The 24508-nt window shown below is 40.4% G+C and overlaps 1 protein-coding gene across 5 annotated transcripts in view; it reads left to right on the forward strand.

Moving 5' to 3' along the window:
- Positions 1-24508, forward strand: part of ATF6 (activating transcription factor 6) — a 196978-nt gene that overhangs the window by 67495 nt on the left and 104975 nt on the right. For 4 of the 5 annotated variants that reach the window (XM_027075083.2, XM_027075084.2, XM_027075081.2 and 1 more), the window contains 5 exons: positions 1106-1237; positions 5913-6026; positions 6888-6987; positions 14828-14895; positions 18362-18476. In XM_027075083.2, coding sequence (XP_026930884.2) covers positions 1106-1237; positions 5913-6026; positions 6888-6987; positions 14828-14895; positions 18362-18476 — 529 coding nt within the window. The remainder of the gene's footprint in view (positions 1-1105; positions 1238-5912; positions 6027-6887; positions 6988-14827; positions 14896-18361; positions 18477-24508) is intronic. The other variant, XM_027075082.2, reaches the window with a different exon arrangement.

Genomic DNA, 24508 nt, shown 5'->3' on the forward strand with positions numbered 1-24508 from the left:
GAGATTGCCTTTGTGTTTCATTTCAAGAGGACTATAGAGCTAGTGTAAATTGTGTGCGTGGCATTATACAATAAAGTGCACACACACAAAATATCTTACTGGTGAGCCAAATTTCTGAGCTCATGATTAATGCATTAAATGTGTTTAACAACTATTGCAGTATTTCTCTTTATATGTGTGTGTATGTATCTCTACATACATATACTTATATTTTATGTGTGTGTGTGTATATATATACATATATTTTTTGTTGTTGTTGCAAATATTTAACACCCACCAAGAGCACATACGTTGATGAATGAAGGCATTGGGGCAGATGGGGAGAAAGAAGTAAATAGGAAATTTTTACATGTAAATAAAAATAGAAGTATTTTAAAAATAATTTTTTGTTACTTTTATCTGATAGCCCGCCATCTGGGATTGCGAAAGGCTAATGAATTGGCTGCAGATAAGGGGAAAAGCTCGCATCTCATTTGAAGTACTCCCTCATTAAAATATTAGTTTGCAGTGTCCAGGAGGACTTTTTTTTTTTTAATGTTTTTATTTATTTTTGTGACAGAGAGAGACAGAGCATGAGCAGGGAAGGGGCAGAGAGAGGGAGACACAGAATCCGAAGCAGGCTCTAGGCTCTGAGCTGTCAGCACAGAGCCGGATGCGGGGCTCGAATTCATGGACTGTGAGATCATGACCTGAGCTGAAGTTGGTCGCCCAACCGACTGAGCCACCCAGGTGTCTTCAGGAGGACTTCTTATTTCAGTTTACTCTCTGAGTTTAAAATTTGTTTCTGTGTATATTGTACTTACTTCTACTTTTTATACGTAGTTAACGTAACTATACAGTTTTCAAAGCGTACAGATTACTGCTGTTTAAAAATGAGGTGCTTTTTATACTTAACAGAAATTATTCTTAAAATTGCTTTGCCTACAGACAGGATACCAGGCGGGGGAATCTGACCACAGATAATGCTGTTTTGTTTCTGCACCTAGTGTTCGTGCTGAGTGCGTGGATCTGTGAGGGAATCGTGGTTTGTTTTAGAGCTAATGTCGCTTGCATATGTGTGACTTACTTTTGTTTCAATTATTGTTTCACTTTTTACAATTTTCAGCATGCTGGAACAGGATTCCAGGAGAAAGAATCCTAGTGTGAACCCTGCAAATCAGAGGAGGCATCTTCTAGAATTTTCTGCTAAAGAGGTGCCAGACACATCAGATGGTATCATCCAGAAAAACAGCTACAGGTTAGAAGATGGCATGTCTCTGTCTGTTAAGATGATTTAATGAAACTGCCGTAGAGAATTATATAGTGTAACTTTACATTTACTAGTTTATGCACAGTTTTTATTAGAACAGACAAGTTATTGAGGCCCTTAATGAATTTTACTGTTAAGATCAGTTCCGAGAATACATTTACTTTTTGAAACCTTGAGAAGTTTTGAAATTCTTGTAGAGATGTGACCTTAAAATCTCAGTTTATGTGCACTAATATACGTATTGAGGCACATATGGTAAACAGACATTATATTACATATAATGTTTCTAATACAGCTTTTTATTATCATATGATTACACATATAACGTATCTAATAGTATCGTCCTGTGATGAACATGATATGGTGGAATGATTATGATTGAACCTGCGTGCAGTCATCAGATCACATCATTTATACTTGTTTATTGTGACCTTTGTTGGATCTCCCTCCCCTGTTACAGTTTAATATTGTCTTAGTAAATTTCTCTATAGCCTGTCAAATAGTAAAAGGCTTGAACTTTTTTGAAAACACAAGGTCTATGTTATGTAAAGTAGAAGAAGGTCGTCATGGACGTTTTCAAAGCTGTATACTTTTTGATAAACCTTTCCCTGTGTTACTAGAGCCAAGTGGAGCTGGGTCCTTGATTAACAGAACCAAGGGACATCCCAGTGTGGCAGCCATTGCTGCCAAAGTGTAATGCTTTAGGACCCTTAGAGATCTGTGTACTTGTAACTCTGTGATGCTCTACAGGCCAAGAGCCATCGGGGAATCTTTTTTTTTTTTTTTTAAACTTTTACTGTGACAGCCAAACCATTGAATGAAATTATTACCATAGTCCTGTGGGCTTGTGTCCATTTAGCCTTCCTAGGAAAAAATGCTAGTGTTCATTGTTTTAGGAATCTGCAATGTGTAAAGTACGATGTTAAGTGTGGCGGAGAATCCAGAGAGTTCCTTGTCAGTTAGTGTGATGCAGCACCCGTGACAGGTGCTATAATGTGGGATGATATTCTATGACGTCTCTTGCTTTTTCTCTCGTGCCCAAATCAGCCGTACTTCGAACATAGTGATCTTAGTACTCACTTAACAGTATCTTTAAATCTCGCTAGAGTTTAGTAGTATCTTTAATTTTACTAAGTAATTTGTCCAAGTTTGCCCTACATGTTCTACGTGTAATTTTGAGCTCTGATGTCCACGTGAGATCTGTCAGAAGTTACGTTCTAAATTTGATAGTCTTCGGGTTTATGAGAGTGCAGACTGTGCCCTTCAGCTACGTATTGCAGGCCGTTAAAAAAGTAGAACGAGTTCTTGATTGCATACTTGCAGTGAAGTTCAGATAGCCTTTACTAGAATATTATTTATGTTGAACTAACCACAACAAGTAGAAACCTTCATCAATCTGTCTGTGGTAGAGTAAGGTGACGTGGAAAACACGGTGCTCTGATGATCCTAGTTCGACCCAGATATTTGAATGACCTTCAGGCTATAATTTGTCAACTTTCAAAGTAGTATATGAGATGCAAGCCGTCCACTGTTGCCCACCCCAAAGTCACCATGGCCTGTTTCGGCTTACTGGTGGTGGTAAAAACAACAACAACAACAAAAAAATGGACAAGATTATGGATTCTTGGCTACATGCAAATCTCTTGAAATATCTAAGATTATTATTGAGCAGCTTGGGAAATTGAAATAGGTATCAGTCCACCAGTGTGATCTTCTTGCTTTGATCACTTAACTCTCCCTCCCATAGCACTGTCCTCTGCGGTAGTGATTTATTTGCTAAAATGTTTTCTATCAATATGATTTGTTTGCAAGCAGCCTAGAACGCTGGCCGTCTCAGGATTAGTGTGGATCTGATTGTCTCCAGATTGCATATTGGCTGAGACTCTCCCTTTTCCTTTCCCTTTAGCTCCACCCAGGTCCTTTCCTGGTATTTCTCCTATCAGACTTTTTTCTCTTTTCCAACGAATATTTTTGGCTGATAGAAAAAGCCAGTGAGCACAGATGTGCAGAAGTCATTATAGTAGGGTTTATCACATAGAAATAAAATTATAAATAAAAAATATATTTTCAAAAGTAATTTTAGACTTCTGTGATGGACAGCAGCAGTTATATTTTCCTAAGTATGAAGACCTGATTTTTTAACCTAAGGCACACGAGACAGGTCTGTGGTGGTGGTGGTGGTATTTTTTGTTTGCTTTGAGTCTAGCAGACAGCCTCCTCTTGTAGGCATTTAGAGTTTATCAAGTGCAAAGGAGAGGTTTTCTTCCCTTCTCCCTCAACACTTAATTTCAGGGTGGTGTGTGTGCTACCTGTTACTACCTGTGTGTGCTGCCATTTCTGTGTTATTCAAACGTTTTAACTCCCAGAGGCAGAAGAGAGGACGTGGAGAATGTTCTGGGGCCACTTGCAGGAAGAATGATCTGTATGTCCTCAGCTGTTGTGTGTGGCTTACATAGAAGTCTGTAACTTTCATCTCTTGAAGTTAGTTTTCTACTCTGCCAAAATTATTTTTGTCACAGAGGCCGGTTATTTCAGTGTTGCCAGATTCAGCGGAAACTTCTGTCTTCATCTTGGTCTTTCCTCCACGTCCAGCCGTGGGGTCCCTCCTTCCTGGGGACCTTCTTCCTTGTGTCGCTCCAGGTTTCAGTTTCCATTGTTTTCACAGACCTCTGCTTCAGTCCTCTTTCTGGGCTCCTCCTCCATCCAAACCTCATCCTCTGGAACTGTGGGTATTTTAGTTTTCTTTCTGCCTCTGTGACTCGTCCGTAATTTAGCGCACAGCCCATATCTCCGTATCCTGACAACTCCCAAATTTGTGTTTCCCACCCAGACTTCCCTTCTGAGTCTCCAGACTCCTCCACCCAGTAGTTTGCTTGACATCTCTTTTTTTTTTTTTTTTTTTAACATGTCAGACTTAACACGTGCACGGTGGACCCCTGCGTCCGTCTTCTTGTTCATCTTCCAGCCCCTTCTCTACAACGGTCTTCCTCATTCCGTCGTTGCTTCTGCCGGAAACGCTGATTCCTCCCTTTCAACAGGTGCCATTGATACCTTTCCAAAAAGTATCTTGCATTGGTTTGCTCCCCTCCGTCTCACTGCCAGCACCTAAGTCGTGCTGTCGCAGCTCTTGCCTGGATGATAGCTGCCTCTTGGCCGGCCTCCCGGTTTCCGCTTTGATCTCTTTCGAATCCAGTTTTGGTACAGTGGCGGGGTACAAGCGTAAACTGAACCCTATCACCTCTCTCCTTCTGTGAGCCTCTCGTTATGTTCCAGTAATTCCTTGTTAGGATCCAGGCAGTCTTCCTGAGCTTGTCTTGTGCCTCCCTCACTTGCTCACAACTCTTCAGCTGGTGTGTAGTCCTTCTTTGAGTTCCTGACGGCCACCTTCTCCCCACCTGCCTTTGTCGAGAACACTGTTTCCCCAGTTTCTATAGTAGTGCCTCCCTCTTTTCCTTTAGGCCTTGACTTAAATACCATCTCCTCAGACCATTTCATCTAAAGTAGCCACTGCCACAGGTTTTCTCTTGCTACCTAGATTCTTTCTTTGAATTTATTTTATGTGTTTGTTCTCTTATAGTTGGTCCTTCTTCCCCCTTAAGGTCTTTGAGGACAGAGACTTCATTTTTCTCGTTCCCTGTTGGGTTCCTAGCGCAGTACCTGGCACACGGTTGGTATGCAGTAAATAGTGGTTCGATGAGTTGATGAAAACTGTGAGTCTAGCTGTGTCTAATTTTGTTTTTATATTTTTTCTTTCTGAGTTTTAGCATACCAGGTTTTCTAAATCTAGAGCATTGAGTGTAAAGAAATTTAAGACCGATCTAAGAGTTTTGAGTGAGAAAGGTGAAGGTAGCAGAGTGAGAATAAATAGCAGTGATGCCTGCAGCTCGGCTTCTGATGTCCAGCCTCGGTTGTGCTCCCTCCATCACACCCTGGATATCAGCTCCCGTGGTGTAGATCAGCGTGACGGTTAGGAAAGTGGATTTTTGAAGCTAATGGAGTGGTGACTGGTTAACTTTACTTTGGTGTTTTATTAGCGATTCAGGTTTTTTCATGATTTAAACGTTTTTTAAATGTTTATTTACTTAGAGAAAGCACACATGTGAGCAGGGGTGGAGCAGAAAGAGAGAGGGAGAGAGAAATCCCAAGCAGGTTCCGCGCTGACGGCACAGAGCCCGACGTGGGGCTCGATCCCACGAGCCATGAGAGCATGACCTGAGCTGAAATCAAGAGTCGGACGTTTTAACCAACTGAGCCGCCAAGGCGCCCCCAGGACTCTAAAATTTATATTCAACTTTTCAACACTTTCACTTCACCGCCTGTAGGTGTTGATGCCTCTCCTTGCCCCTGTCACACATGGTTTTAGGGAGACTTCAGTTTTGTCGTCACAGAATTGTGAATGACCATGAAACTTGAGTCCTGGTCACGTGGTACTGTCTTTCCTGTCAGTGGGTCTGTGCCCCTGCTTCCCCCCTTACTGTGTCACCTGTGTTCCGGCAGCTCTGTGGGTCATGTGTTACCATCGTGTCCTTAGTTTTTGGTACGTAGTACTTGCTCCGTATATTTTTATTTCCATAAAACGTTAATGCTAGTGATGATTTTCTTACAGCAAACGACTTAGGAATTTAAGACACAAGGAGATGTATTTTGTGCTTATGTTTTCCAGATACGATCATTCTGTTTCGAATGACAAGGCCCTGATGGTGCTCAGCGAAGAGCCACTCCTCTATATCCCTCCCCCTCCTTGTCAGCCCCTGATTAACACCACAGAATCTCTCAGGTGAGTGTTGTAGACTGTTGCAGATACCTGAGTGGGCTCCTGGGCTCGGCTTTGAAACCGGGAAAACTATTCGTGCAGATTAGCTAAGTGGCTGAGAGGACCTCTGCTTATTTGCCGGATGACCATGGCGTATCAGTTGCTGTCCAGTTCCCCCACCAACCTGCTGAAGATGGTGACGGGTCTGCTTCGGGTGAGGGTATTGGGGTTGCCTATTGAAGTATATGCCTTATCTGAGAACTACAGAACGATCTTAATACAAAAATTCAGGATGTTTGACTTGAGGGCGGTAACATTGACAGCACCTTTTTCTTCAAGTTAGGAAGATAACTGTTTGAAGAGCGGTGATTCTAGAGGTGTAACTAGCCCTTTTATATTCCCAGTGTTGGGCATTTTGGGTTACAGTGCACTGAAATTTATTTCTCCCCCCACTATTTTTTCTTGAGCAATTGAGTTCATTCTTTTCCTTCTCCCCAAAGAGAGTGATTTTCAAAGGCTTTCACGCACCCATTTGTTAAATGCTCTCCAGCATCGCCATTGTTGGTGTGTATGTGGCCCAAGAGCAGAAGTAGGAAATACTCTCTTTGTGAAAAAACTTGTGCATCCAGTATTTACATTCGGAAGGTATTTGGCTGTTTTTAATTTTGAACTCATGATCGAGGAGGCTACTGTATAAAAATCCATGTCGTGTCAAAACGAACTGGACATTAGTGTCTCAGCTTTTTCCAATGAAAAAGCAGCATTGAATCATCAGGCACTCGGGATGCTATTTGGAACCTGTAGAATAGGATTAAATTCATTTTCGACCAAGAGTGAGACGTTTGTTTCTAGGAAGTATGTTTAATTAACTACATTATTTTATAGGTTAAATCATGAGCTTCGAGGATGGGTTCATAGGCATGAAGTGGAAAGGACCAAGTCCAGAAGAATGACGAATAATCAACAGAAAACCCGTATTCTTCAGGTTTGTTTGTGCTTGTCTTTATTTTTAATTTTTTAATGTTTATTTATTGAGAGAGAGAGAGAGAGAGAGAGACAGTGTGAGTGGGGGAGGGGCAGAGAGAGACACACACACAGAATCTGATGCAGGCTCTGAGCTGTCAGCACAGAGCCCAATGTGGGGCTCGAACCCACGAACCATGAGATCATGACCTGAGCCAAAGTTGGAGGCTTAACTAACTTGAGCCACCCAGGCGCCCCTGTGCTTGTTTTTAAACAACGGTTGGCACATTTGTTGGAAGTCTCCCCTCAGATGGATTGCTTTCTTCCCTGTAAAATTGGGAAAACTTGAACTTCAGCCGCTTCCCGCTGCGTCCTGCTGCCTCAGACGTGGCCGGCACTGGCAATGAACGCCGTCCGCCCGGTTCAACAGCACGAGTAGTTCTTGCTCGGGCAGGTGCTGCTTCTTGCTCTCTCCCTCACATTTACTTTCAAGCCAGGGCTTCCTCTACACGGGCATGTATGTCGAATGATTTGGGCGCAAATGGTAGGATAAAAGGTACTGCTCATCTCCGGTCTTCCAAGAGCTTTTCGAGAAGAGGGTGTTGAGACGTAGGACAGCTTGAAAGTGGAGGCACATCTTCAAGGAGGACGTTTTGAACTTACACACGTGGGGCTCCAGGTTAATGACAACTCTTATTTACAGCCTGTTTAGTTGGGCTCCCATCTTTTTTTTTTTTTTTTAAAGTAATCTCTGCACTCAACATGAGGCTCAAACTTCTAACCCCCAAGATCAGAAGCCACGTGCTCTACCGACCGAGCCAGCCAGGCACCCCGGTTGGGCTTCCAGGTTAACATGGTTTACCCCACAGCACCGTTTGTGGTCATTGCATCATTCATCCGGTATTCATTATTGCTTCTGAAGTGCTGAGACTACCAGCTGGCACATTACAAGCTCCCCACCATTAGTACCTATGGTAGTAATGATGAGCCGGCTACGGGTTCTAGATCCTGGAACACAGTAGTGAGTATGATAAAATCCCTGCCTTCCTGGAGCTTACATTTTGATGGGAGAGATATGCACAAACACGTAAAGTTGAAAACAGACTTAGAAAGACAAATACTACATGAGCTCACTTATATGTGGAATCTGTAAAAAAACAAAACAAAACAAAACAAAAAACTGAACTAGATACAGAGGACACATGCAGAGACTGGGGGGTAGCGGGGTGGGTGAAATAGATGAAGGAGGTCAAAAGGTACAAATTCCTAGTTACAAAATAAATACGTTATACGACGTAACATGTAGCATGATGTCTATAGTTAATAATACCGTATAGTATATTTGGAAGTTAGTAAGAGAGTCTATGTTTAAAGTTCTCATCACAAAAGAAAAAATAAATATTTAAATATATTCAAAGTTAGAGAATTCTCTAAAGAAAAAATAGGGTTGGAGATTAGAGGTTAAATTGAGAGGTAAGTGGCTATGTTAGATTGAATGGTTGGAGAAGGCTTCTCTAAAGAGACTTCGCTTGGGGCGCCTGGGTGGCTCAGTTGGTTGAGCGTCCGACTTTGGCTCAGGTCATGATCTCACGGTTCGTGAGTTCGAGCCCCGCGTCAGGCTCTGTGCTGACGGCTCGGAGCCTGGAGCCTGCTTCAGATTCTGTGTCTCCCTCTCTCTTCCCCACTCATTCTCTGTTTCTCAAAAATGAATAAACGTTAAAAAAATTAAAAAAATAAAAAAATAAAGAGACTTCACTTGAGTAAGGTATTGCCAAGGTAATTAATGCTAGCTGTTGTAACCGCTAGCCTCAAAATCTCAGTAGCTTACGGAATAAAAATTTGTTTCTCACCCACACAAAGTCTGATACAGCTCTCCAGGATGCCTTTTTTTTTTTTTTTAATGTTTATTTTTGAGAAAGAGAATGTGAGTGGGGGAGGAGCAGAGAGAGGAGACACAGAATCCGAAGCAGACTCCAGCCTCCGAGCTGTCAGCACAGAGCCCGACATGGGGCTGGAACTCACAAATGACAAGATCATGACCTGAGCCGCCGAAGTCAGATGCTTAATCGGCCGAGCCTCCCAGGCGCCCCTAGAATGCCTTCTTTTCAAGCAATGGCTAGGGAACCCAGATTCTTTCTACTCTGTGACCTCAACAACTGGAAATTCTTTGCTTCTAGCTTTGGGTGTGGGGGAAGAGAGAGCTTGGAAGATTATGCAGAATGTTTTAGGGATCTCGCCTAGACTTTAGCCAGTGTTCAGGTGGCTAAAACTCTTGTCACTTTTCACAGTCTCCCTTGCAGTAGGTGAGGCAAATGTCGTTTTCCTGTGTGTTCAGGATTTGGTGAGAACGTTGCTTTTGCAATAGAAAAAAATGAAGGCGTAAACAATGCAAAGGTCCAAGGGAAAATCTAGAGAAAGAGCTTACAGAAAACTGGAACAGCAAATATAAAGATCTTTAGGAGGAAAACAGTCTGGATATTTGAGGAACATCGAGAAGTTGTGTAAGGCTGGACTGCAATGCCTAGGGGTCGAATAGTAGAAGATGTCATCGGAGAGGGAGCAGAGGCTAATTTGTAGCCTCATAGTCTACGGTGAGAACTTGGGATTTCATCCCAGGTTTGAGAAGACAGCATTGAGAGGTTTCAGCAGGGGAGGGACTTGATCTGATTTATATTTATATTTTTAATTTTAATTATTGAATGTTATTACTTTATTTTATTTTATCTTACTGTATTTTACTTGAGAGAGAGGGGGTAGGGGGAGAGAGAGAAAGAATCTTCAGCAGGTTCCATGCCCAGTGCCGAACCCCCTGTGGACTCAGCTCCATCACGAACCAGAGATCATGACCTGAGCTGAAATCGAGAGTCAGGCACTTAACCAACCGAGCCACCCAGGCACCCCTAATCTTGAAGGAATTTTAACGTAAAGAAGAGAATTTTGTTTTTATTTCACAGCCTTTGAACATGAGGAGACCTGGAGTTTAATCTCAAGTGTTATCTCTTGGCTATCTTGGGTATATATCTTTCTGTTATGAGCTTAGATAATGATCAGAAGTGTGAGACACTTAGCTATTCCAGAGAAACGAGTGACAAGGATGAATCTGTTTGTCAAGGATAAAAGAAGTTCTTGGTCAGAAGAAGGATCATTCTGCTTATGCTGTTGTCAATACTAAAACATACAAAGAATTCCTCTGGTTCTCTTCCTTAGTGTAATGAGTTATAACTGTTCTGCCTAGTCTTTCCTCATTTCAACCTCTTTTTCCTCACAACCACTCTTTTCAGATGCTTAAAAGGATCCACTAGTCTAGATAAGATATTCTGTAAATTTGACAAATTGACATTTCTTTGAAATTTCTGTGATCTCTTAAGTATTATATCCTTGATTTGGCTTGTCCCATTTCATACTTCTACCCTTTCTAGATTGTGAGTCTAGAAAAGGCAAAGGGGCAAATTAGTGAACATATCATTCAAAATGAAGGAAAAATAGAGGTACCTGGGTGGCTCAGTCGGATGCACGTCTGATTTCAGCTCAGGTCATGATCTCACAGCTTGTGAGTTTGAGCCCCACGTTGGGCTCTGTGCTGACAGCTCGGAGCCTGGAGCCTGCTTGGGATTCTGGGTCTCCCTCTCTCTCTGCCCCTCCTCCGCTCGTGCTTGCTCTCTCTCTCTCTCTCTCTCTCTCTGTCTTAAAAAAAAAAGAACATTAAAAAAAAATGAAGGTAAAATAAAGACATTTTCAGACAGATGAAACCTGAGATAACTTGTCTCTGGAAGATCTGCACTATAAGAACTACTAAAATTTTTTAGACTAAAGGAAACGGTAGCAGACACAACTCCAGATTAGCAGGAAGGAAGAGCACCAGAATGGGTAAATATCTATGAGAAATAAATGGCCTTTTTATAAAAGTATTTTATGTATATATGTATATTTAAATGTCTTTAGAACATTATTGTCTTAAAATTTTTTTAATGTTTATTTTTGAGACAGACAGGGACAGAGCATGAACAGGGGAGGGGCAGAGAGAGAGGGAGACGCAGATTCCGAAACAAGCTCCAGGCTCTGAGCTGTCAGCACAGAGCCAGATGCGGGGCTCAAATTCACGGACCGTGAGATCGTGACCTGAGCCGAAGTCGGACGCTTAACCGACTGAGCCACCCAGGTGCCCCAAAGATTGTTGTTTTTTTAAAGGAAAACTTGTAACAATTTTATGGGTTTATAGCTTTTGTAGCAGTAAAATATAAGACAATAAGAACAGAGAATGGTAAATGGAGTTATAAAGTTATATTGTCCAAATAATATTTAAAGGTAGACTGTGTTACTAAACACTAACACAAGCACTAAAAACTAGCACAACGAAGTAAGGCTAAAAAGCCAATTCAGGAAATAAAATTGGAATACTATAAAGTAAGTATTTTAACCAAAAGACGGTAGGAAAAGAATAAAGAACAAATAGGATAAAAAGAAATATAATCCAAGGTAGTGGACTTAAACCCAGCCATACTAGTAATTCCATTTAATGGGCTGAACACATCAGTTAAAAGGGAGAGATTGTCAAACTAGATTTTGTAAAAGGAAAGACCTAAGTATATGCTGTTTACACGAAGTAACATTTTAAATAGAAAGCCACATGGAAAATAAAAGTGTGGGAAAGTATGTATACAATGCAAATATTAACCGTTGGAAATCTGGTGTGGCTGTACTAATCAGAGACTTCTAGATAGAATATTGTAAGAGACAAGAATATTTCATAATTATAAAAGGAGCATTTAATCAAGAAGATGTAATTCTGAATATATAGACCCATAGGCAAAAAAAGTGGTAGAACTAAAGGGAAAAACAGACAAATCTACAGCGTAATTGAAATTTTAACATCATTTATATGTAAATGTGTCATATTTTTGCTAATTATGACCTTTTGTTAAATTCTGTGTAGCTAAAAATGCAAAAGCCTCTTGGACAGTTTTTCAGTTTTTGTTTTTGTTTTTTTTTAATATTTCTGAGAGAGAGAATGAGAATGGGGGGGCGGGCAGAGAGAGAGGGAGACAAAGGAGAGAGCCTGATGTGGGGCCTGAACTCACCAACTGTGAGATCATATCTCCAACCGAAGTTGGATGCTCAACCCACTGAGCCACCCAAGCGCCCCTTTCAGAGGTTCTTTTGTTAATTGGTCTAAATCTTAGGTTAAATGGCATGTCTAATTTTTATTTCTAATGTCTCTGTAACAGCGAAAGTCTGTGTACTCATTTCTGAGTCTAGAGAAAGAAGTCTGGTTTCTTTCAGACTTCTGTGTTAATTTCAAATGTGCCAAACTAGCAAAATCATTTAAAATGTATCAGATATTGGGACCCCCTGGGTAGCTCAGTTGGTTAAGTGTCGGACTCTTGGTTTTGGCTCTTGGTTGAGCTCTGCGCTGGTAGCACGGAGCCTGCTTGCCTCCCCCCCCCCCCCCCCCCCCCCCCCCCCGTGCCCCTCCTCTGCTCATGCTCTCACTCTCAAAATAATTAAACATTAAAATTCACCAGGGGCGCCTGGGTGGCTCAGTCAGTTAAGCATCTCACTTCAGCTCAGGTCATGATCTCACGGTTCACAGGTTCAAACCCTGCCTCAGGCTCTGTGCTGACAGCTCAGAGCTTGGAGCCTGCTTCGGATTCTGTGTCTCCCTCTCTCTCTGCCCCTCCCCGTGCTCATGCTCTGTCTCTCACTGTCTCAAAAATAAATAAAAATATTTTAAAAATTTAATAAAAAAATTCACCAGATATTTAATCTTAATTTTAAACATTGTTTTTATCAGCTAGCTATAATTTAATTTTGGCTTTATTTACTACTTGAAAACATATCAGTGAGTTTACTATTGTGTATCTGTTTTTCTTTTTTCCTTTTCATTTTATTGATACATATTTTTTAGATGTTTGTTTATTTTGAGACAGAGTACCCGAGTCAGGGAGTGACAGAGAGAGAGAGAGAGAGAATGAGAACAAGAATGAGAGAGAGAGAGAATGAGAATGAATCCCAAGCAGGCTCCATGCTGTCAGTGGAGAGCCCACCTCAGGGCTGGATCTTAGGAACCTCGAGATCATGATCTGAGCCAAGATCAAGAGTTAGTCGCCCAACCGACTGAGCTACCCAGGCACCTTTCATTTTGTTGATATTTTTAAAAATTTTGTTTAGATAAGCATTTATTGAGGGGCACCTGGGTGGCTCAGTCGGTTAACCATCTGACTTCGGCTCAGGTCATGATCTTGTGGTTCATGAGTTTGAGCCCCGCGTCGGGCTCTGTGCTGACAGCTCAGAGCCTGGAGCCTGCTTCGGATCCTTTGTCTCCACCTCTCTCTCTCTGCCCCCCCCCCCCCCCCCAATGAATAAACGTTAAAAAAATAAGCATTTATTGAGGGGTATGTCAAATTTATATTTTCAGTTTATTTATTTTGAGAGAGAGAGAGCACAAGCAGGGAAGGGGCAGAGAGAGAGGGAGGGAGAGAATCCCAAGCACTTCCAGTGCAGAGCCTGACGCAGGGCTGGAACTCATGAGCCCATGAGATAAGCATTCTCTCTCTCAAAAGTAAACATTAAAAAATAAATAAGTAAATAAGCATTTATTGAACACCTGTTATATGTAACCCCTACATTAGATTTTCATAAAATTAGACCCTTGGCATTTTACTCTCAGAAATTAGCCCAGTATTCAGCCCTGCATATTGGTTCCATCCACTAAACAAAATTGTTCCCTCTTTGTTTTTTCCCCTTTAACTCCTTGTATGTTCTTCTATTTTAGCATTTATCACATTGTATTGTTTCCACATGTCTGTCTTCCCAGTCAGTGCCTGTCCTAAGTGCTCTATAAAAGTTGATTACTGCAGGATGGATGGATGGATACAGTAATGAACAAATGCTAATAGTCTTCTGAGTAAACAGTTCCTTAAGCCGCTTTTGACAGGGTAATAATAAGGTCACTTCCTAAGATAATAATTGGTAACGTGCCCTTGAACTCTGATCCCCTTAAAAAAGACTTCAGAAGATGAGTCTATAAAACCGGCAAGGAATAGAAGAAGGCTCCGTGCCAAGCAGGTGCTGAAAGAAGACAGGTCCCCAGTAGAGCATATGTGGGCCACTCATCGTTCCATATTGGACTGTTCTCTGGCCAGAAAAGTCATCGCTGAAATCTCTTTAATGATGGCTTAGCCCATAGGTACATTTTGGCGAGAAGATCTTTGTGTTTCATTCAGTAAACAGTAGGATCCAGTTTCATTATGAACCTTTCACACTTCAGGAACTTGCCTTGGAAAAATAATTACTTTAGACAAACAGGTTGTTATATGTTCAGTAATATTTGTACGACTTGGTCATAAAACTTATGGTAGTTGAACTAAGCTTTTGGACTGTATTTTTAAACTTTATGGGAAAATGCCTTAACGTTTTAATCTCCTTAAGATTCTTCTCTCAGCCCAGAGCGTGACCAGAAGAGTTCTAATCTCTCTGTTGGTATTTAGTTATGTGAACCTGATCTCTCAGAATACTCATGAAAAAAAGGCATATGAATACTTTAATTTTTTTTTCTTAACGTTTACTTATTTTTGAGAGAGAGACAGAACGTGAGCAGGGGAGGGGCAGAGAGAGAGGGAGACACAGAATCCGAAGCAGGCTCCAGGCTCCGAGCTGTCAGTACAGAGCCTGACGTGGGGCTCAAACTCATGAACCACAAGACCATGACCTGAGCTGAAGTCGGACGCTTAACTGACTGAGTCACCCAGGTGCCCCGGTATATGAATACTTTAATGAGAGTTTAGTAAATGTAAAGTGAGTCAATATAGGAAGATCTTCATCTAATTTCATTATATGGCATTAAGTCTTTTTTTTTCTTCCAGGGTGCTCTGGAACAGGGCTCAAATTCTCAGCTCATGGCTGTCCAATACACAGAAACCACTAGGATCAGGTAAGAAAGTGTGGAAGTTCTTGGCCAAGGAATTTTAAATAACTAATATTTTAGTAAAGTTGAGAGGCACATTTCTCTTCTGTCTTAATTACGCTTGTTCTCATCAGTGACTTTTCTGTTAGTTCACAGAACAAACTGCTTCTGAGTGGTCAGAGTAAACCCAGAGAATTTCAAGAGGGTAACTCTCAGATTCCTTAAATACAGATTTAGTCAGAATGCTGTTCAGTCGTCATTTTGCTGTACAATGTAAACATCCATAACTCTCGTCCTCGATTTGCATCTATTTCATGAGCCAGGGGTAGGGAGTGTTATTTTATGAATGTGCCAGGTGTCTTGCTGAGTGCTTTCCATGCATTTTATTTCAAAATCTGTATAATAACTTAGAGCGTAGATATCACAGTCCTTATTTTATATGGAGAAAAACTGGGCAAGTCACTTAGTTTTTCTAAGCCAGAGTCATAGAACCAACAAGAGGCAGAATTGGCACTCAAATCAATTTGACTTAAAATTCATTTTTCACTACACTGATGCTACTTAAGCTTTTGAAGGAATCTGGAAGGAGTGCTGTATCTAAGGTCGAAATGTTTGGACCAAACACATCCAACTAAAAGGAACAATATTACCGGAGGCAATATAGCATTATGATTGAGTTGTTGGCTTTTGAATTGGACAGAGTTCAGAACATCTCTGCCACTCACTTGCTCTGTGGATCAAACAGGTGAACTTAAAGTTTCCTCATCTACACAGTTTTGGCCACACAGAGTGGATGATCAAATCGCATAATTTATTTGAAACACTTCGCATGGTCCTTGGCACGTTTGAAAGCTGGTGATGGTGCTGATGTGATATATTGATGACAGTGCCACTGAAATGGAAGTAGAGGGTCTCAGATTCTGTGTGTAGCTTTCCCACAGACATAGAGTTCACAATTTATTTACTATTAATTTCACATTTACTGAGCACCAGCCGTGTGTCAGACCGGGTACCTGGCCCTGAGAACATATGCCCAGTGTAAGTGGAAAGCTGCTTATTACCCTGTTAACTGAGAGTCTCTATTAAATGGCAGTGAGCAGTATATTGGCAATCACGAATGTTTCAAATCGGGAGATACGGTGTTATCATGTAGAAATAGATAATTCAAATAGGTATAGTGACTAATAATTCTCCTAGTGATCAGAATGTTTCGTTCATTTACTATATATATATTTAAAAATACGTTCATTTTTTGATGCATCATTATGATGGCATATTATTTCGTTAACTAGTCAAAAATATTAATTTCTGTATCTTCCCCTCAGGTTTGGGGTGAATCCAAAACTGCTTTAAAAAAAAGTCTTTAAAAAAGTGGTTTAAATGAATTAATCATGTATTCTGTATCAGTGAGTCAGTCAGCCTACTCACTAAAGTGTATTTGTGCCCCCAAATCAATACTCAAGATGCTTTTTAAAAAAATTTTTTTTACATTTATTTATTTATTTTTGAGAGACAAAGAGAGACAGAGCACAAGCGGGGGATGGGCAGAGAGAGAAGGAGACACAGAATCCGAAGCAGGCTCCAGGCTCCGAGCTGTTAGCACAGAGCCCATCACAGGGCTCGAACTCACAAACCGCAAGATCATGACCTGAGCCGAAGTCAGATGCTCAACCGACTGAGCCACCCAGGCTCCCCAGTGCTCAAGATGCCTTTACAGCCATTTGCAAGTGTGCATAGATGGTCCTAGGTGAGGCTCAGTTAACAAGGCCACACTGCGCCTTCCTGCTTCAGCTCCTGCTGTAAACAGGTTTCTTTTTGAAGTCTGTTTAATGCCATACTTTTCACATTTTTATGCTTTTTGGGTGTGTGTGTGATTTCACTGTCTAAAATGGCCCTGAAGCACAGTCCCAAAGGGCTACCTATTGTTCAAGAAAGCTGTGTTGTGCCAAGGCGCCTGGGTGGCTCAGTCAGTTAAGCGTCTGACTCTGGATTTCGGCTCAGGTCATGATCTCACGGTTTGTGGGTTCCAGCCCCACGTTGGGCTCTGCACTGGCAGTGCAGAGCCTGCTTGGGATTCTCTCTCTTTCTCTCTCTTTCACTCTCACTCTCACTCTGCCCCTCCCCTGCTCTTGCTGTCTCTCTCTCGCTCTTAAAAGTAAATAAATAAACTTAAAAAAAAAAAACAAAGGCTGTGTTGTGCCATATGGAAAAATATACATATTAGATAAGCTTCATTCAGGCATAAGTTACAGTGCTGTTGACTAGGAGTTCAGTGTTAATGAATGAATGAGATATGTTGAAGAAGGTGTCTTTAAACAGAAACATAAAAACAAGGTTATATATTAATCTGTTGACAAATATGCCATAGGTAGGGGCTTATAAGGAACCTAACACGGTATTTCCCTTAGGAGAATGGTTCAGTATTTACTAATTCAGTGTTCACACCGACTTTGTAGAACATAACTATCATGATGAATCAGAATTGATTGTATGTCAAAATAATATGGTTAGAAGTGGCTTCATGAGCAAATGGAATTATTTCAAAGAAAGTTCTTATGATTCATTTATAATTTTCCTTTTAGATCAGTCTTTTTTTTCCTCATAAAGTTGGATAGAAAATGTAGAAGAACCTATAAGAAAGAAAACACAGGTTGTCTGGAGAAAAAGGCAACATTTTAAAAAATTCTCTTTAACTTCTGGGTTTTGGCTTATTGCGCTAAATAATAAAAGACTGGAAATATTAAAAACTACACTAATATCATTTGAGTGTGTCTTTTGGGGCTACGATGTGGTTGAGGTACTATAATTTTAGTTACTAATGTTACGAAGGCACTGACGTGGTACTTCCTGTATCTGTGGCTGGCATTTGTTGAGTGACTCCTATGAGGCCTTACTCGGTGCTTCACATATGTAACGTCTCTGACCAGTAACAATCCTGCAGGTTTACATGGTTATCCTCATTTTATGGATGAGGAAACCGAGGTTGCTCGGGGGTTGATTTCCCTAAGAATACCCACTTGAGGAGTGGAGACGAAATTCAAAGCCAGATCTGTTTGTTTCCAAATCCTACCTTCTTCCCACTTTTCACACAGCCTTATAGAAAAGTACGCCTTACAGATTTGACTGAGCGGTGAAAAATAACTTCCCTAAGACTTAATGTCTGTTACCAAAAATTTTAAATCATGCAAACCAATGCAGAAATCTATTTTCTGATACTCTTTATTATTTTTACATGCTCTGCAGTGAACTTGAGTGGTGCTTTTTTAGAGCTTTCCATTCAGAAATGAGAGTTTTTGCTTTAGTGAATTGGATCTTATAAATATCCTGACCTTGGGCTTCTCAGAACGTTATTATAAAAATTACTGCCGAATGCTGCTACTATTTTGGTTGAGAGTAATTCTTATAATTCAGACGTAGCCTTAGCACGGGGAGTATTTTTGAGAGGAGATGAAATTTTTTGGTTTAAGAACACTTTGCCCTGTTCTTCCTTCAGCAGGAACTCAGGGAGTGAGCTGCAAGTGTATTATGCATCACCCAGAAGTTATCAAGACTTCTTTGAAGCCATCCGCAGAAGGGGAGATACGTTCTATGTCGTGTCATTTCGAAGGGTAAGTTCACTCTGAAAGAAAAAAGAAGATATTTTTGAGTACCTGTTATGTACAGGGCATTGAGCTGAGTACCATAGGAGGTAAAAAGATGTGAGAGATAGAAAGCCGTTTAAAGAAATTATGACTGGAACAGTCTATCTCAGTTCTGTCACACGTGCTTGTTTCTGAGCTGTTCAGCATTGCGAAGACGAACATGGATTGATGTCAGGCCACAAGTTTAGAAAATATAAACCGCTTGTTGATGTTTATTCTTTGTCATTCCTGTATCCATATGGTTTGATTATTAACAAAATAAGTGAGAATATTAAAAAACAAAAATCTGTTTAGGCTTTGTGGTGGTAGTCCTGTTTGGTAATTGAGAAACAGACTTCCCAAATGTGGGATTAAGGTGAATCATGGGCGGATCAGTAATATTGATGTGGAATGTTTGGATTTATGTCCCTAAGACTTCCTATTCTTCTTTTCCCTCCCCATCAGACATTTATTTCTGTTGGTGAAGAATGTGTTAGTCGATGCAAAAGGAAATGGGTGTACGAGTACTCTTGGATGTTACGAATGTTAGACTAAATGGAAATAAGATGCGTGGCTGTATGCTTTCTATCTTCTTTTCCTATAAAATGAAAATACATTTTTCATGGAGTTGCCATGTGAATCTCTGTTAACAGTGCTGTGTGTGAAACCAGGAACACATGAATGACTTAGAACTCCTGGGTGGTTTGTATCCTAGGCCGGCCGGCCTGCCTCCCTCCCTCCCTTCCTTCCTTCCTTCCTTCCTTCCTTCCTTCCTTCCTTCCTTCCTTTTTAAAGAATGTTGAGGGGGCACTGTTAGAAATAAACCTGTGCCAACAGGAGAGCAAACAATTCATTCTCTGGTTATGGTCGCCACTATCTAAAATTGTCAGTTAATTCTTTTCCTAAGGCATGAATATCTAGTAGCTTGGAAGTTTAGAATCTGAGAACATTGACACTTGAAGATTAGAGAAATAAGAAACTTCATGTATTTTTAGCTGATAATCAAATACACTGGGAGATTTGGCATACTTCACCAATGGCATCTCATGATTTCTGCCCTTTCACAAAGTTCCTTGTGCCCGGCTTATTCTCTCAGACGTAATTGGTGTATTTCTATACTGCACCAGCCTCAAAGTTCATTTCCAGCAGCAAGGGGGCAGCTGAGAACAGGGTTTCAGCAAGGTTCCAACTGTATTGGCTGCTGAGAAGTAAGTCTTTGCCTTAGCGTCAGACACCATCATGTTAAAAGTGGGAAGAAAAAGCTAAACTTTAGACGTGAGATGTGGGAGCACTGTGGAGAGACTTGATGGGTGTTAAAGTGAACATGTTCAAGTATACGTTTATGGAAGCTACCACAGAAGAGTGTTTTAACACTCGAATAGCTGTGTACTTTTTCTTAGGTTCCAGACAACTTCTCTATTATTTGACTAAAACAGTATATTTAATACATATTAGAAGTAGCAGTGGTCAAGCCATGGGTTGAAATCATGGTTAGTAACGTTTTTCTAGGGAAGAGAACAATAATTCTAGCTTTAAAGGGATTATATCTACAAAGGAAGATGAATGGTGTTTTTATTTTAAATATACACATTATATTTCTTGCGTTTGTAAGAGCTCTCTTTAGTTTGCTGTAGAAAGTGCCTTTGGAGAATTACTGATTTCCTCTCGCTGCCCCCAACCTTTTGATGTTCTGGAATAAACAGTCTTTCTCATGTTCTGGAAAACTGTTGAGACTATCTGTCACATTCTGTTTGGATTTTTTATTTCCTAATTACTGATTTATCACATCTTGGTGTTTTATGTCAAGTAACAGTAAGGATAAACCTGAACTTCATTAGGTAACAGTAGTTAGAGACAACATCCTTTTTCATTTTTTCTTGTTTTAACAGTGGTGATAAGGAAGTTAATTTGATCATGATAGCTATAAACTGTGTCATGGGACAAGAATATTTGGTTCCTAAATGCTGGATGGTTCTTTTTGTTCTTGCTAAAATGAAAATGAAAGAAGTAATGACCTCATGCTTGGTTTCTGCTTCCATTTGTCAATATAAAATATTCTAACAGTTTCATCAAAAAGGTGAGGAGCATCATTTCTTGTGCAGAAGGATGTAGGCTTTTTCTCATTGACAGAAATTATCTTAATTGATACTATATGATTGCATTGGAATTTAAGAAATACAGAGATTCTAAAGCTTCAAGGTTTGGCTTAGTGTAAATGAGACATAACAGAAGCCATATTGTTTCATTTTATAATTGGATATGTATTTGATGAAATATTTGATTATCTAAAAAGGTAGACATAGCCATTGACCATTTAGGATACCATTATTTAATAAACCTACCTTGTCTCAGCCTCGTACTCCTCACACCCCACACTCCTATGCTCTTTAATCACGTTGCAGTTGAGCTGCTGAAATAATTTTCTCCAGAGCAGACTCACTCTTGGATAACTGCTGACTTCCTGCTACAGGCCAGCAGGAAAGAATGCTTATGATCCCAATAATCCTGTCAGAGGCTCAAACCTTTTCCTGTTCTTTTGACTTTGCTTTAAGTTTTTGCCTCCAACTTAGTAACTCCCTCTACTCCCTTTATTTAGTTCCAGGTGTTCATAACCTATTTTCTTCTAAGTATTTTGTCTTTTCCTCCTTTCTTTGACTACGGTTTGGAGCTGCAGTGGTGGGAAATAACTTTTTCTCAGACTTTCAAGTCACTTTGAGTGTGGTCAGATACATTAATAAAAAAAATCTAGTTAAATTTAATGTTGATTTTTTTTTTTTTTCTCTGTGCTTTCATAGGATAGTCTGTTTAGGGAGGGAGGGAGTAAATGAAAGAATAGACTAAAATGATGTCAAAAACATGGGACAGGGACAAATAGCTCAGCAAGGCTCGTGCAAGGTGGGATAAGAAAGTGACTCTAAAGAGGGGAGGAAAGAGAACATTGGGAAAAAAGGCAGGAAAATGATATTTGCCTTATCTATAATTCCACTAAACATTGCAATACTATTCTAGATGCTGCTCTGTTATCTCTTAATAACAGGAGAGAGTCATTCGTGATCTTCCTGGGGGCAGTTTCCCGTTAAGAACAGCCTCGTTCTGATTCAGATGGCTGTGAATGTCAGCTCACCGTATTATCTTCATTCTTAAAATTTTTTTTAATGTTTATTTATTTTTGAGGGAGAGAGAGACAGAGCGTGAGTGGGGGAGGAGCAGACAGAGAGGGAGACCCAGAATCTGAAGCAGGCTCCAGGTTCCGAGCTGTCAGCACAGAGCCCGACACGGGCCTTGAACCCACCAACCTCAACATCATGACCTGAGCTGAAGTCCGATGCTTAACTGACTCAGCCACCCAGGTGCCCCAACCATATTCTTTTCATTCTTGTTTGAGATTTCCTTTTCAAATGAAATGGATGCCTGCTTTTTGGAACACTATTTATTTTATATTTTCTGTTTTCACTGCCTGTCCCTCAAGACAAAGTCATACATTTAACGCTGTCTTTTCATCTATTTCAGATACATACATAACGTAACACACATAAGGAGAATGTGAGTTGTAGCTGTGTGCCTGCCTCAGAGATGTTTCTCCCCCTCCTTCTGAATACTTTATGTGTTCTAGATACAATAACCCTTTCTGAGTGTTTTATGTATTCTTAGATATAGTCCCCTATTTGGGTATTTTATCCCTTCTTGGTCTCTTATAAAAAATTTGTTAGTGGTATCATGTATATGGCATGGATTGTTAGGATAACCTTAAATAATAGGGTCTTCCTGGAAGATACATGAGCATTGAAGAGGTGCAGGAACCTGGCTCAACAGCCAAATAGTCCCCCTGGGCTTGTGCTTCATAGCCTGGAATGTGTACTGGTCCTCCCAGAGATTAGAATAGTGGCTTGTCGTCATTCCCGATTTGGTGGCAGTTCCAGTGATGCCACGGCACTCTTTTTCACACATTTGCTCATTCAGACTTTCTGGATAGAAAGAATATCTGACTCTGTGTGTGTGTGTGTGTGTGTGTGTATACATGCATATATCATCTCTTATGTAGAATCTTATGTAGATGGCCTGCCTCATGAGTCATGGTTCATTGATTTGTGACCAGGGAAATAGGGTTGATTTCAAATGTATTCTCTTGCTTTGTAAGCCAGCAACTTTATGCAGAAGGAACCGCCTGAGGCCACTCTTGTGAAAAAATGATTGTGGTGAGCCTTTAGAGCTTCATAAAGTGTTTATTACACTACACAATCTGGCTTTTAAAAACAATTCTTCCTTGTATTGGTTCCTAATTGTTGGATCTAAGAGGCTTGCCTTCTCATCTATATCATAACCCTCTTAAAGGCAGGAAAGTGTCAGATGCTTTTTTATTACCACTCCTGACACTGAGCACAATGCCAGCCACTCTGTGTTTATTTATTTTTTTTAATTTGTTTTGAGAGAGAGAGAGCAAACGGGAGGGACAGAGAGAGAGAGAGACCAAATGGCAAGCAGGCTCTGTGTCATCAGCACAGAGCCCCATGTGGGGTTCAAACTCATGAACCGTGAGATCATGACCTGAGCTGAAATCAAGAGTCAGACGCTTAACCGCCTGAGCCCCCCAGGCACCCCTAGCCACTCTGTGTTTATTAAGCAGAACAATTTTGGGTAATGGTTCACTAAGAGAAATCACAGTGATGGAAGTTTGTTGCTTTTCATAATCATTAAAGGATATTTTTACATCTGCTTTGCTTAAAGCAATGTGAATCTACTTTACTGATGCAAGGAATAACATAAGCGATGCTGAATTCCAACAGAAAATTCAGAGATGACCTTTCCTCTGTCCCTTTATGGTGGCACTGGCCAGAGCTGCATCGGCTTGGTTCTTGACTCTGAATCTAAGGTTTAGAGCTGAAGAAATCACCTGGGTGAAATGTTTGACTGTGAAATGTTGAACAGTTCAGAGATAGAACTTTGAGGTGCTTACATCCTCAGTGTTTAGTATTTGGCAGAAACATTTTGGCATAGATTGTCATTTGACCTCATTGCTTTCTTGTTTTGGAGAAGAGCTTATGTCTAGTATCTGTAGAGTCCGGCAGCTAGAGCCAGAAACTTGGAGCCTTGGACAAAGTATAGGAAAGCCTCTAATTAGTGCAGGAAGGCTGACTTGTGATATTGTTGATTCAAAATGTTTGCCAAGTATTGACTCCCATGGAAGGCCATAAAAAGGAATTTCACAGAATAACAATGATATTTCCTAAGTGTAACACCTACATTATTACCTACTATATGCTTAGAAAGAATGGCATCTTTTTGGATGCATGTTATTTATTTCTTGGAATTACTGTTTAGTGTATGAAATCGTCAGAGGCAAGAGGAATTTCCTTAGTAATCAAAGAATGTTAGTCACTTTATAAAGTCTACTTCAAAAGGATTCAGCTCCTTTTGTTTCGGGACCTCACAACTGGAACATAGACACATCAATCTTGGAGGTTGGCCATTTTCTTATCTCCAGTTTCATTGCGTTTTAGCCAAATTCTTTCTCTAGATAGACAAAAAAATGGGAATAAATGAGTTTGGAAAGATACTTGCATTAAAAAAAAAAAGTCTTATCTCAGAAGAGAGACTTTTTTAAAAAACCTTTTAGGAGGTTTTTTTCCTAATAATTTTTAACATTGAAATATATCTCATTCAGGTCTGAAGCACATTATAAAAAATAGAGCAGAATTCTCTGAGTATCCGCTCAACCACTTAACAATTAAATCTGTAACATTGTCTTCATTCATTTTCTCTTCCATTTCATTTATACACAAATGCTGCCACCTTCAGTGTTTACGACCATTATAGTGTACAAACATTTTTGACATAGTTTTGTTAGTTCCTTAAAATAATAAAGTAAGTATTCCTAGTCCCGTTTTACAGGTGAAGAAATTGAGGCAGAGAGAGGTTAAGTGGCTTGTCTGAGGACACAGGAATTGTAAGCAATAGAGCTAGGGCAATCATTGAGGCCTTCTAATTTAATACAGTGATTGTTTTCTTTACACTCTAGTGCT

Source organism: Acinonyx jubatus, chromosome E4, assembly GCF_027475565.1.
Source record: "Acinonyx jubatus isolate Ajub_Pintada_27869175 chromosome E4, VMU_Ajub_asm_v1.0, whole genome shotgun sequence".
In the NCBI taxonomy this organism is placed as follows: Eukaryota; Metazoa; Chordata; class Mammalia; order Carnivora; family Felidae; genus Acinonyx; species Acinonyx jubatus.